We start from the raw sequence: 15,103 nt of genomic DNA on the forward strand, positions 1-15,103 counted from the left end.
TTGAATGAGAGGTCAGGAAAGGCAATTGATCAAATAATAGGCCAATAATTTGAAATAAGTAAAGTCCTACCAGTGAAATGAAAAAGAAAAAGAGTCTGAGTTATAAGTACCACCTTTCTGATTCGAAGACCAATTTCTGTTCCATTCAGAAAGTATTTGATAGTCTTTCTGCTGAGAACCCACGCTCAGCATACGTGTGAGTCAGGCAAGTGAGTGGCTGCACCTGGGAGAGAGGCAGGACAGAGGGCAGGTCTTGGCCAAGGGAAGCCCATTAGCTGCCTACAGAGGCCAAATGAGCAACGCAATTCCATCTTCCCTTTCCCTTGAGGCCAGATCTAGACTAACAGCTCTCAAATTGTAGCCGGCACCAGAATCACCTGGGAAACTTGCTAAAACACAGATTGCTGGGCCCCACCCTCACAGGTGCGTGGGGTGGGGGGGGGGGGGGGGGGCGCGATAATTGGCATTTCTAACAAATCCCCAGCTGGAGTGTTTTCATGCAAAGAGGCAATCCTACTGGCCCAGGGCCCCACCTTGAGAATCATTCTCTGGCCCAGTGGTTCTCAACCTTGGCTGCACATTAGAATCACCTGGGAATCTTTTTGAAAATCCTGATTTCTGGGCCTCATCCTCCGGAAATTCTGTTTCTTTGTGACTAATGTTGTGGCCCCACCCCATAACAAAGAAACAGAATTTCCAGAGGATGAGGCCCAGAAATCAGGATTTTAAAAAGATTCCCAGGTGATTCTAATGTGCAGCCAAGGTTGAGAACCACTGCTCTAGACATTAATTCCGATGTGACTAAAAAGTACACTAGTGACTAATAAGCTAACATTGAAATGACTAATAATACCTGAGAGATTTAAATTGTGTAAGAGAAAACCTGACTTATGACCCCCCGGTGCAGAGGTGACGCCGTCTGTGTGAACCAATGAAGTGACCTTTGAGTTGCATCTTGCAGGATGTATGTAAAGGTAGACGGGACAGAAAGTAGACAGAGGGAGGGGCGAGTGCACGGGCATAGAGGAGTGAGGAAATCAGAAAGCTGCACACGATTTTGTTTGGCTGAAAAAGAGCAGCAGGGTGTGGAGATCTGGCCGGGAAGGAAGGAGATGGACAAATTCACCAGGGCCCTTGCAAACCACACCAAGGAAGATGGACACGGTGCCCCATGAACTCCGCTGGGTAGCGGAAAGCGGGCCAGCACAGGTGCTGCTTACCTTCTGGCTGGCCAACCTGTGAATGGAAGAGTCAGGAACTGAGTCAGAAGGGGATGGGAGGGCACAGGGAACTCAGCTGGGAGAGGTGGGCAGGAACATGTGAAATGTGGGCACCTGTGAAGCTGCCATGCTCCTGGAGGTACAGTCTGAAGCTCGGGGTAAGTGGCCAAGGAGATGTGGGTGCCCATGGGCTCATGGTCCAACCTGCAGGAGTAAAACCATCAGCCAGCAAGCGGCGCTGAGGTCCGCGCTGGGCGACACCAACGTTTCAGGACTAGGTGGGAAGCCAGGAACCAGCAAAGGAAGTGGGGCAGGAACCGTCAGAGAAGTAGAAACAGACCAGAGGCCAAGGAAGGAGAAGAGAACTTGGCTCAAGGGGCTGCAGCAGGGCATGTGAGGAGCCACACAGGAGCCTGGGGCGTGCCTCAGTGACAGCCACCGGTCTGGAGGCAGGTTCGGAGGCTGGAGCCCCAGGCTAGTCTCTCCAGCCACAAAGCAGACACAGTGGGAACTCTCAGGGTGGAGTCGAGTGGGGTCAGGCACTGGCTGCCTCAGGGGGTCCTCCAGCAGTGGCCTCCCTGAATAAGGCTCATGAGTCAGCTGGGGGAGGTCATGTTTCAGGAGCTCAAAGCATAGCAGGTTGGTGTTGAAGGCGGGAGGCAGAAAACAGACTCCAAGAATCTCAAATCTCTGTCTTCACAGATAGGGGATATGGACTGTGTCTCTCCCTTTGGCTACTGGTGCACTATTTTCATGGTGTCCAAGTGGGCTCAGGGTGACTGCTCTAACATGGGTGTCTACTCCGCGAATCAAAGAGTCCTTGTTGTTTTGAAATGCTTGCTTTTGAAAAAATTCCATGATGTTATGGGTTGCATTGTTCTCCCCCCCCCCCCGCCGCCCCCCCCCCCCCCCCCCGCCCCCCACACCAAGATATCTTGAAGTCCCAACCCTCAGAACATCGGAATGTGACATTTGGAAATAGGGTCGCTGCAGATGTAATGAGTGAAGATGAGGTCATACAGGAATAGGGCGGGCCCCTAATCCCATATGGTGTCCTTATAAGAAGAGGAGACACAGAGGCGGACACCCAGGGAGAGCACCTTGCGAAGAGGGAGGCAGAGCTGGGCGTGGTGCGGCCACCGCCCTCGCCGGGAAGCGGGGAGAGGCCTAAGGCAGTCCCCCTCCTGCTCTCAGAGGAAACCTACCCTGCCCACACCTGGATTTTGGACTTCTCACCTCTGGACTATGAGCGGATACATTTCCGTTCCTTTAAGCCGCCTTCTGTGTGGGGCTTTGTGATGACAGCGAGGAAGCATGTGCAGGCGGGACACTAGGAATACATTTGTATTATCACGAGACATTTCAGTATCTGTCAAAGCAAGAAAGCGACATTCGTTTAACAAAGAATATGTGAGGCTCTTTGAATATAATTTCAACGGGTATAAATTTGGGTGTTTTCAACTTTATTGAGGTATTATTGACAAAACTGTAAGATATTTAAAATGTACAGCATGATGACTTGATGTACATATACATTGTTAAAAGACTCACCCCCCCTCTCCCCCATGGAGTTAATTATCACCTCCTTGGCCTCACATGTTTACTTTTTTTGTTCTTTTTTTGGTGGGAATTTTAAAATTCTACTCTCTTAGCAAATGCAGTTGTACAATCCAGGGTTATCAACTGTATTCTCGACCTTAAACATTAGATCCTCAGACATCATTCATCTTATAACTGAAACTGTGGATTCTTTTACCCACCTCTCTCTATTTTCCCAACCCCCTCATCCCTGACAACTGCTTTCCAACTCTCTGTTTCTATGAGTTTGACATTTCCCCTCACCACATGTAAGATGCTATGCAGTATCTGGGGGTTTTTTCTCTCACTTACTTAGCATAATGCACTCAAGTTCCATCCATGTTGTCACAAATAGTGGGATTTCCTTTTTTAAGGCTGATTAATATTCCGTTGTGTACCTCTACACCACATTTTTTTCACCCATTCATCCATTGGCAGACACTTCGGTCATTTCCACATCTTGGCTATTGTGAATGATGCTGTAACGAACATGGGGGTAGAGATATATCTTTGAGATAATGGTTTTGTTTCCTTTGGATATATGCCCAGGAATAGAATTGCTGGGTCAGAAGGTAGTTCTGTTTTAATGTTAAAACTGGGCAAAACTGGCCTTTGGACCGGGCTTGAACTGGCATCGTATGCCAGACAACCTCCATGGTGTTTCCCACAGTGGCTACACAAGGTTGCCTTCCCACCAACAGTTTGAAAAGGGTTCCCTTTCTTCACATTTGTTATCTCTTGCCTTTTTGGAAACAGCCACCCTAACAGGTGTGAAGTGATCTCTCAGTATGTTTTTGATTTGCATTTCAACAGGTGCAAATTGTGAATGATTGGGAAATGACTTTAAATTTTTATCACCAACCCCTGAAAAGTTTTAAATCATGGTAACTAGAAAGAAATTTGAGTGCATCATTTAGACATCTTGAAGAGATCATTATTAAAGTCTTTCTCAGAGACGTTTCACTCAGAGTCACGTTAGGCATAAAAGCTGACATGAAAAAAATGATATTCATGGAAAGAAGTTCAGGTTTCCCAATAAGAAGCTTGAAAAGGTTTTATTTGGAAGTTTCATACAAATTTCATACTTACTATTTTTCTAATTTTTAAAAGTTTACATATTCTTCTTATAATTTTATACTATAAAGATGTAAAATTTCCACTAATTCCTGCCACAGATAGATGCCTTTGAGTTTCCTCCAGTTTATTCCATTGTGTTGTATCAATATTATCATTCTTTCTAGGTGTAGCATGACATAAAAGGTTGAAAAGCACTAGAAACACTGGAAGAGAGGGTATCAAAAAGATGTTACTAGTGGAGCCAAATAGAATTATATGTCTGCAGAGGGAGAAGGCATGGAAATGAGGGGGCCATTCAGTGGAGGGTGGGCCGATACTGTTTCAAATCATGATGGTTGAACAGAAGAGTCCATCTGTGTAAGCAAACAATGAGCTGCAATTTGTAAGCTGCCTTCTCCTTCACTTCCTTCAGGCCAATGCTTCTTTGTAACTGAATATTTCCTAAGCAGTCTGTCTGTCCCTCTACCCATAGCTGAGTGACTTCATAATAAAACATCCTAGAGACATGAAATATACAAGAAAAGAGAGCTAAGGTCACTGTTTTGGGGTTTTTACTACTACTCACATTTACAACTCCTAATAGTGTTTGTAATAAATAAATAACATCACTTTACACACTGAGAACCACCGAAATCTATATATATAAAACCCTAATATGCAAATAGACCGAACAGCAGAACAACCAAACAACCAGTCACTATGACGTGCGCTGACCACCAGGAGGTGCATGCAGAACACGGCAGGCGTCAGCAGCAGGCGGCAGAGCGTGGAACATGGTGGGCATCGCTGTGGCAGGATGGTGGAACAGGTGAGCGGGGGCGCCAGACCAAGGTGAGACGCCAGTCACTGTCATTGGGGCAAGCCTCTGGTGGTTACTGAAAATTCTTTGCTCCTGTGCGCCATGGTTCCGCTGGGCGCTCGCACGCTGCCAGTGCCCGGTGCCAGCCCTAATCGCTCAGCGCACCATCAGCATGTGGGAGCGGAAGCGGAAGTGGGGCGGCCAGCAGACAGGGGACTTGGGGCCACGGCGGGAGGGGCCAGGCGGGAGCGCAGAGGATGAGCTGAGACCTGCTCCTGTGCCCACTGCAGCCTCGCGATCCACAGTTCCTTTCAAGGTGCACAAATTCGTGCACTGGGCCCCTAGTATCATTATAAGATGACAAGGATGGAGATTTGTTAAACCCAGGTTTGGCCCAGTAAAGTAATATTGCATTTGCACATTTCCTGACTTTAAGTCTGTGTGTCTAGCCTCATTCCCCTGGAACAGATCATGTGGGTTTCTAGTCTGTCCTGGGTCATTGTGTTGATACAGAGAAACTATGAAGTCAGTAGCTCAGAGCTGGGACAGGCTGGGGTCCAAAAGTAGAAGCCCAGATTCTAAGAACAGGACTTCCTCTTGGGTGCTGCTGGCTCTCTCCCTCCTCCTCCCCCAGGAATGCCCCTTCTCTCCCTCTGACCTGGTGGCAGCCCTCCTTCCTTTCCCCAGCACCCCCAACCCTGCCCCCTCAGGAGTCAGGCTCAGACACACACTCCTGTGCTCCCTGGCTCCTGCACTGTCACAAACCTGCAGCTCTTTGTTGTTCTCCACAGCCATGGGCCAGGAGTTTGTCTAGGACCAGAATGATGGCTTAAAAAAGGTTTTTATTATGAAACTAGAGGCCGGATGCATGAAGATTCGTGCAAGAATGGGCCTTCCTTCCCCTGGCTGCCAGCATCGCCTTCACTCTGGCCGAAGCCGCCTTTCCATCTTTGCTCCGGCCCGGAGCCGTCTTTCCACCTTCCCACGCTGCCCAGAGGCCCAGAGCGGCTGGGGCGATACAGAACACCTGTGTCATTACCATGGCGATGACACCCCAAGTGTCCCGCCCCACCCCCAGCCACTCAGTGCCTGTGTATGCAAATTAACCCACCACCTTTGTTGGGTTAATTTGCATACTCACTCCTGATTGGCTGGTGGGCGCCACAAAGGTACAGTCCATTTGCATCTTTCTCCTTTATTAGTGTAGATAGATAATACATGAAGTGCATTTATTGCAAGTGTGAACAATAATATAAAGAGAGCCACTTTAAAATGGAGTCGAGGCAGCCACTTCAGAGGAATGCCTTGCACTTCTTACTCCTCAAACCTTTAAAATGTTAAAACTGGGCAAAACGGCCTTTGGACTGGGCCTGAGGTGGCATTGTATGCCAGACAACTGTTTGCTACGATGACTGGGCTGAAAATTAAGTGAGCATCACTATGTTAGCTTATCTGCACCTTTAGCACTGCCTTCTTCCTTCTCTTGATGTACTTGTGCCCTTTCCCTCTCTCATGAATTCCCCTGGCCTTGTGCCTCCTAATCAGGACCTATGTGGGTTTCTGCCTCAGTGCTTCACAAACAGCTACACTTTTGGATCTCAAATAAAGGTTTGTTGCCTCTCACTTTGGCCTTTTATTTTTATGTTAACACCTCAATGGGCATTTTTAAAAACTATAGTAAAATGAATTATCTCTAAAGCTCCCCAGTCCTTTTGCCTCCTGCACCCCTAGAGGTAGCTGCTTCCCTGAATGGGTTATTCATGCTCTTGCTTTTCTTGGTAAGTACGACCTGGTTTTGACCTTTATAGAAATGGAACTTACACAGGCATTCTTATGAGACTTCCTTCTGATGGGGTCTTTCACCCAAGATAATGTTCGTAAGACTCATCCACTTTGCTATAAGGTAGCGATGGCTCGTTTGTTTTCACCTCTTGGCAGAATTTTTGCCGTGTAAATTCTGCATCTTGGTTGACCTTTTCTGCTTTGATGGACATTTTGGCCGTGCTCCGTTTTATGCTTGTGGTGAACATTCCTGAACGCACCATGGGGCCTCACACAGAGGGATGTCTAGGAGTGGGGTTCAACCTTTCTAATAAAGCCAACTTATCTTCCAAAAGCAAGGGACCCAGCCTACACTCCAACCAGCAGTGCCCCCAGGTTCCCACTGTCTCACAGTCTTACACTTGCCATGGGCAGACTTCAATCTTGCTGACCTGGAGGGTAGGAAATGGCACTCGTGGTGTTGTTAAGGAGGATGGCTGTTTCATTCCCCGATTCCCAGCACCTACCAGAGGACCACGCATGTGGGAAAGATCACAAGTCTTTTACTTGATGAATGAAGAGCAAAAATGCAATGTGACAAGTACCATGACGGAGGAGAACATATCTGTAAACTGACCTCCTGTCCTTGGGTCTTCAAATCTAGTTGCACATCAGAATGACCGGATATCCTTTTTTCTCATTTTATTACAAAAAAAAATGTCCAACATACAGAAACGTTGGAAGAACTGTTACGGTGAGTCGCCTGACCAAGAGCCTGCCACCAGCATTTTACTCCACTTGCTTTAGGGCGATTCTTGTGAACAACGCCAGTTCCCCGGCTGAGTGCTGGTGCTGTAGCTCTAGGATGGGAGCAAAGAATCTATTTTTGTTTCCTCAGGTTTTTGTTTTTTAAACTCCCCAGGTGACTCTGACGAGCAGCCAGCCTTGGAAACCAACCCCTGAAGGAACTCATCGCCATAAATAAAGAAGACAGATTTATAATTAGCCTAGCATTGCTCATTCTTTGTAAGGGGGTGGGGGGAGTTCTACCAGGTGCCTACAGCCATTTTCTTAAAGCCCCAGCGTCCCTGGGAATGTGCCACCCAGGGTCAGCCTTGTGGCCGTGTGGGGGCAGGTCCTTGGCCTGAGAAGCCAAGAAGGACCCAGCTCACAGGCACAGAGAGGAGTGCGCCCTTCCAACCCAAGCCGGCTCTTTTCAACATTTGGGTGCTGTCATGGATGAACCGTATCCCCCCAATTTCATATCTTGAAGTCCTAGCCCTCAGGACCCCAGAATGTGACCATATTTGGAGATAAGGTCCTGAAAGAGGAAATTTGGTTAAAATGAGGTCACATGGTGGGCCCTCATCCAGCATGACGGGTGTCCTTACAAGAAGAGGAACTTGGACACAGACACACACAGAGTCTGGAAGCCCAAGGAGGGAAGACACAAGGAGTAGACAGCCAAGGAGAGCGGCCCCAGGAGAAAACACCTTAACCTGGGACTTGTAGCCAGCAGGACCAGGAGAAAATAAGTGTCTGCTGTTTAAGCTCCCCCGCCTGTGGTCCTTGACTGCGGCAGCCCTGGCAAACTAATGCAGGTGTGAGGGAAAGACAGCAAGCCTAGAGTGGATGGCAGGCCAGGCACACCGCTCACCTCCCCGGCTTCCTCCAAAACACGCCTCCATCCAGACCTGGAGAAGGTGCACTGTGCCCAGGGCCCTCCCCATGGGGGCTGCTGCTAGGAAACAGAGCCTCCTTTCCTGGCCCAGCTCTTCAGAGGGCTGGGCCAGAAAACACCAGGAGTGGCACCGTCTGCATAGACTGGGGTTTTCAGAGCCACCAGCAGGCTGCCGAGCGGCCCCTGAACACAGCACAGAGACAGGACATCAGTTGCAAGAGGACATAAGTTTCAAGTTTTGAGGCAAAGAGTTCCACAGGTCTCTCCCTTTCTCCCTATTTCTTCTTATCCTGAGGTTGTAGCCCCCTCTTTGAAGATTACACTGTCTCCTGGGTCCCCTGGAGCCTTTGGTTTATGATCTTCCAGGTTGTACTCCACTCTTTTGGTTTTCAAGCTTTTTGTTCACCCTCTTCTGTTATTTAATCCTGTTTTACTTCTCCCTGATTAAACAATTCTCCTCTTACTGTTTCATCATTGTAATTCAATTGTTCACTCTCCTAATTCCAACCTACCACCTTTAAATATTTCTTACTCGTTGGTCCTTCAAGCCCTATCTTCCTGATGAAGGAGGTAGGGGTGAGGGTAGGTAGTCATTTTAGAATTGGAGTCCCTACATTGAACGACATCGCTCCTTATGAAAGTTTGATCTGTCTGATCCAGTATCAAAGAACTGCGTGCAAAAGTGGCATTCGTCCGGAGGTGGAAAGCTTCTCAAATGTGGACAAATGTGTGTTTTAACCCTCAGTTACTCATCTGAAGCATTCCAGTTGCTGGAGATTGCTGTGGGGGAGGGGACAGATGAAAGTGCTTAAGCCAGGGAAGAGGGAACCCTAGAATGAAGAATGTGTGTGTAACAGGGGTTAACAACTGTATTTGAAGTAACAACAGATATTTAGAAAGACAAACAGAGCCAGGGATGACCTTGCCCATCAACAGGTTTAAAGATGCTCAGATGGTCTCTTTTCAGACCTGTTTCAAAAGGTCCCTCTATTGTCCCCTCTGCCAATACCCCAAATGTCTCCATCTGGTCCTCCATAGGTCCAGAATCTCCACATTTTTAAAAATATTTTTATTGATTTTTTTACAGAGAGGAAGGGAGAGGGATAGAGAGTTAGACACATCAATGAGAAAGAAACATCAATCAGCTGCCTCCTGCGCGCCACCCCCCCACCTCCACCCCCACCGGGGATGTGCCCGCAACCAAGGTACATGCCCTTGACCGGAATCGAACCTGGGACCCTTTAGTCCGGTCAGGACGGAATCTCTAACTTTTGAGTTATTCCTCTGAGTAGGCTCTAAAAGTCGAAATTAACTTGCAAATGTATCATCTAGTAGCCTCCTCAGCCATTGACACCTTGATGCTAATTGGCTTATCAGAGTGGGGGGGGGGGGGGTGGCCGGCTAGAGCTGAGCTCTTTTGCGGAGCCTTGTCAATCACTGACACCTTCATGCCAAGTGGGTTATCGGACTGGGCAGCACTGGGGCTGGTTTGCGGGCAGGGATGAGGCATAAGCAGCTTCAGAAGCGTGGAGGGAGCTGTTTGATGAGAAAGAGCCCACCCTGGTGGGGAGTCTCTGAGAAATACCAGTAGGTAACAACATAGGGCGCTCTGTGTGCTGGAGAACATCTACCTCCCACCTGACAGCTGAACATTTCTAGCAGCTCAGAGTGGAGGGAAGAGAGGCACTATCACTTTCAAAGACTGATCTCAGAGGAAGGCAAAGAAGGACAGGTTGCTCTTGGGAGAGAATATTTCCAGTGAGTTCTCATTCCAGACACTTTAGGTTACAACACCAAAGGTTCTCTCTCACTGATTCGCTACACTACTGCGGCCCAACTCAGACTATTTAACATTCAAACCAAGCTTGTCTTTGCTCCCAATTGTAAAGCATTGGACTGAAATATGATGTAATGTGAACACACTCAGTCTTAACCAATGGATGCAAGGCCACACATCTAAATAGCTCTGTACTCGCCTTGCTCTGCACTACGAACGAGGGTGATTTGACAGGAGACGCATACAGGAACCCATACTGCACGACCCCCTTCTGAGGAGATAGAAGAGGGCTAGGCAGTCAGGGACAGGACCTTGGGGGTGGGGGTGGGGGAGTGAAGCACTCTAGACATGGGCAGAATGCAGCCTGCTGACCATGCCCTGTTCCAAGAAAAAAACACAGAGACAGACAAAATGACCTAGAACTGAACCCGGCTGGGCAGGGAAGACTAAACCCAGCTAGGTGGGAATTACTAAGGCAACCCAACTGGGCGGGAAAAGAAGAGTGCATGAGCACGCGTGCTGGAGAAATAAGCTTTAAAATGTATGCATGTTGCTAAGGCAGAATTCTTTGAAAAAATCAATCAGAAGCCAGCAACGCATATATCTACCCCTAGACAAAGAAGCACACTTCCTTCTCTCTCTGGTGCACTGGGCTCCTGGCTCACCTGTGGCAGGGGATGTGCTCTCCGTGCCCATGTGGCTTATGGCCATGTGGGGCTCCACCTGTGGACAAATGGACTGTCATTAGCTTGGATGCTGAACTACACCCGCCTGCGACATGGAAGGGAAGCTCTGGACACTGGCCTGCTCTGGCTCTCCCGGAACCCAGCTGCACCTTTCCCAGGACAGCTTAAGGGACAGAGACTTTGGAACCTGAGATCAAGAAGGTTCCTGGGCAACCCACTTGGGGTCCCCTCCCTGTGGCGGGGAGTCTGTCTACCCCTCAATACACTTTGCGGTGCTCACTGTCTTTGTCTGTGGACTCCTTCTTCAATTTTGCGAGAGAACAAACTCAAACAAAAGGCATTTGGCATCACTTCCAAGGCCCTGCACTTGATTTTGTGTTTGTAATTCTGAGTTCCTAAAAAAAGCCTTCCCCTCCCAGACTGCACTAAGCCTCTGGTGCCACCAAACCCGGGGTAACCCTCATGGGCAGCCCCGGCCACACTCAAGGAGCATGGAGCCAAGTGTGCTTGCATGACGGTTTCATTTTGATTAGCAAAAGCCAACTCCACCAGTTCTCCTGGGATTTCCCCACAAAGCTCGTGAAGGAGAGTTTGCTACCACAAAATATGTCTCCTTAGGGCAGTGGTTCTCAATCTTGGCTGCACATTAGAATCACCTGGGAATCTTTTTAAAATCCTGATATCTGGGCCTCATCCTCCAGAAATTCTGATTCTTTGTTATGGGGTGGGGCCACAACATTAGTCACAAAGAAACAGAATTTCCGGAGGATGAGGTCCAGAAATCAGGATTTTTAAAAGATTCCCAGGTGATTCTAATGTGCAGCCAAGGTTGAGAACCACTGCCTTAGGGTAAGGATCATTTTAGGCCGGTTAGCGTCAAGAAACAGCATACCTGGGAGAAGCTCTAGAAGCCCAGAAGTTCCTTTACTCTCCTAAGGGAAATCCCCATCTGCAAGGGTGTTCCCCTCCGGCTCCCTGACCTGCTTTCACTATCAATGGAGAAGGCATGAATTAAATCTGCATAACACTCATAGCTCAGTGTTGTTTACTGGGCTTTGCCTGATCACCCCTCATAACTGACTCTCCAGCCCCAACATCTTTTGTCTATAGTTGAAGGAGGTATTTAAAAGTGATGGCTTCCACCATTCGACAAGTTACTCCGTGTTCCTGGGTCTCTCCCAGGCATACATGGTAAACAAATATTAAATTTTAATTTGTTTTTCTCCTGCTTATCTGTCTCTTGTTAACTTGATTATTAATCCAGCCAGAAGAACCTTGGAGAGTAGAAGATAATTTTCCCTTCCAGACACTAGCAACTTTATATTGTGGGCCATTTAAATGTCTTTTGCTAAATTGTTTCTCTGTTTTCTTATCGCCTCTTCTCTTTCATATTCTAGACTCTTCTATTTGGAAATGTATTGATACCTTCTTCCTCACCCCACCTAAGCTCATAGCAGGTTATGAATTGAGTCCTTTGATATGACACTAAATGTAGTATTTCTGAGGGAAATATTGCTGGGTTTTTTTTTTCCCCCAATTAGTATGACTCTTAGGATCCATGCTCAGGTTATATTATTTGTAACTATTTTTTAAAGTAAATTGGCTTTTTAAAATAAAATGACTTTTTTGGACCAGCCTAATTCACAGGGATGCCAGCATTCCAATTGTTTAATGACTGTCTCAAACACAAACACTATGGAAACTCAAATGACCCTATGAAAGGATGGCATACCATCTTTGGGGGAGGGGGGTACGTTGTGACACCTAGGGTTGTTGTTTTTTAAAAAAATAACAACACACACTCGAAATCACACACAATCACACTGTCAGCCCTGAGTAGAGGAGACAAGGCTGGCTTCACGTGAAGACCAGCTCGTTAACATGTGGTAGTTTCAATAAGTTACCTTGCCTCTCCCCCATCGCCGTCATTCATTTTTATTCATAACGTGGTCCATTTAAAACAGCACCGATCAGTGGGAAACAGTTTGCCCTGCAGGTTTGAGCAGATACAATGTGAAACAGGGTCCTTCCCATTTAGGGCGCGAGGCTGAGCCGGTCCGCGCGGACCCACAGCACTTCCGGCTAACCCGATCACCCAAGCTTGCTTCATTCGGGAAGGCAACGTGGGTGGGAGCATTTGGGTGGCATACCCCAAAAACCACAGTAATTGGAAGGGGGGGGGGAGCAAATCTCAATTAATGACCCCTCGGCCAGCTACCAATCTTGGTTTCTCAGGGACTCCACCTTGGTCTCCTCCGCGGCAGCGGCTGCCTGGGCACCCCCAACCGCAAGGACACGAATCCACATCCATCTTGGTGCCTTGGCCATTTCCCAGGGGAGGCTCTTGTTATCTGCCCGGCCTCCCCGGCTCTCTGCCTCCCTGTCAGCCGTGGGTCTGCCGGCCCGAATGCTCCCAGCTTCTCAGGGTTCCGTGGGAACTCGGGCAGCAAAGGGCTTGAGAAGTGACAGGACCGGTGGTGTGGCTCCGCCCGGGCTCCGCGCACCCCGCGTTTCCCGGAGAGCAGGGGATGCTGCAATGAGCTTCCCTGCTCCCCCAGCACCCCTCATCCCCGGGGGTCGGGAAAGCGGCTAAATGTTAGCAAAGAACGTGTGTGCGGTGGAGGCGTACGAGGTGGGGAAGGCGAGGCGGCGGGCCCAGACCCCGCGCCGCGGCCCCCCGCAGACGCGGCCGCGGGGGGTGGGGTGGGGAGGGGAGGGGGCGCCGGGGCTCGCGGGAGCTCGCGGGGCCGGGCGCCTCCCAGGAAGGCGGGGAGGGCAGCGCCTGTTTACCCAGGAGGGCTGTGCTGATAGCACGTTCCTCGAGTTTACTTTGCTTTCCTTGAGTTTATTGTGAAGGGGTAAAGTTTTCGGATCTGTCACGTGACCCTGACAGGTCCTGCCTATGGCGCGGCAGACCACCCACGCCGAGGGCCATGGAACTGCTTAATAGAAACAGGCTTGTAATTGTGAGTCCGCGCCGCACTCCGCCGAGAGCCTCCGGCGGCCCCGCGCGCCGGGGTTTTTACACTTTCCGCTCCCTTTGTAACGACGGAGGAGGAGGAGAGGACGAAGACCCGGGCGAAGGGAAAGACGACGACAGGGGAGACAAAGAGACCCGCAGCGGCCAGGCTAGGGGGAGCCGAGGGAAGACGGGGAGCAGACGGAGGCGCGGAGGACCAGGAAAGGGGGGCGCCGGGCAAAAAGGAATTGATGTGAAATCCCAGCCCCGCGTCCGCGCCATCGGCACCCGCGCTCCGGGCAGGGCTTGACGGCCGGCTATGGTGAGTGCAGCCGCCGCCGCCTCGCCCATCGCGCGGCGCGCGCCCCGGGGACGCGGCGCTGCGGGACCCGGCGCCCCGCGCGGCGGGACGAGGGCCGGGCGGGCGGGCGGGCGGCGCGCCGGGGCCGCCGGGCTGGGTGGGCTGCGCCGCCGGGAGCGGTGGCCGCCCCGGGTCTCCGCGCTCGCTCGCTGGCTCGCACGCTCCGGGCCCCCGCCGCCCCAGGCGGCCCCGCGGGGCGGGGAGGGGGTTGGCGGCGACGGCCGGGGATCGGCTGCAGGGGGAATTCTCACGGAGGGGGTCGCCTGGGATCCCATTTGCACGCTTGAAGGGGTCGCCACCTTGGCTTCCGCTCCTCAGCCTGGCGGTGGCCACTGCGTGGCGAGTGCAGACAGCGCGGGGTGGCCGGGCCGGTGCGGAGTGACAGCGCCGGGGGGAGGTGCGGGCGGAGCGCCCCGGGCCCCGGGGAGCCGCTGGAGACCTGCTGGAGGGGACGGCGCGGCTCGCGGCACCCGGGCCGGGAGGCAGAGGCACTTTCCAAAACCTGGGGCTCAGACACCTCCCTCCCCGCCGCTGCTGGTGGGAGAAGGGCCAGAGGGGCTTTTACGAGTTCACGGAGGGGCCACGGGTAGGAGATGGTGTGTGTTGACTTTATCACCCACAGAGTCGGGGGGGTTCTGGTGCCTGCCACCCATTAAAGAGGAGGGCCGCTAGCCCAGTGCTGAGAGGGCTGAGGGAGCCCTGAGGGGGCCCGGCCCATTCAAACTCCTTTAGACCTAGTGCCAAGGCTGGGCCCACGGGACCTCTGGGGTGACATGTGCTGTGTCTCCGGGGATTTCAGTTTATAATGACAGTGTGGGGATGATCAGTAAGTCCCAAGATTTTAGGTCTCAGTTTCTGTCATCTAAGAAGAACCCTATGGGATGTTGCCTGTGGAAGACACCCAGAGACCTCTATTTTCCTAGACTCGGGAGAGAAAAGCATTATTTCCCCCCTTTTATCCTTCCTTCCTCCCTGGGGAGGGGAAATACATAAAGACCCACGTGGGTGGCTCTAAATATTTAATAATTGGATAACTGAGGTCTTGAACTACTACAATAGTATCTTTTCAGCATTCTGTGTGTGTTCAATTTCTTCTTCTTCTCTTTTTGGCTCCCCTAGTTCAACATGCAATTAATTGCCTCCACAAAGAGAGACAATGCCTGTTGGTGTCATCCTTTGTCACTGTCACATCATTTCTGGGTGG

At 50.4% G+C, this 15,103-nt stretch overlaps 1 protein-coding gene across 1 annotated transcript in view; it reads left to right on the forward strand.

Annotated features, from left to right (window-relative positions):
* Positions 1 to 13,775: 13,775 nt before the first annotated feature.
* PTCH1 (patched 1) overlaps positions 13,776 to 15,103 on the forward strand; it is a 74,275-nt gene continuing 72,947 nt past the window's right edge. The window contains exon 1 of the mRNA XM_070400928.1: positions 13,776 to 13,860. Coding sequence (XP_070257029.1) covers positions 13,858 to 13,860 — 3 coding nt within the window. The 5' untranslated portion in view covers positions 13,776 to 13,857. The remainder of the gene's footprint in view (positions 13,861 to 15,103) is intronic.

Source organism: Myotis yumanensis, unplaced genomic scaffold (genome assembly GCF_028538775.1).
Source record: "Myotis yumanensis isolate MYYU_CA2020_CCGP unplaced genomic scaffold, mMyoYum1.0.hap1 SCAF_21, whole genome shotgun sequence".
In the NCBI taxonomy this organism is placed as follows: Eukaryota; Metazoa; Chordata; class Mammalia; order Chiroptera; family Vespertilionidae; genus Myotis; species Myotis yumanensis.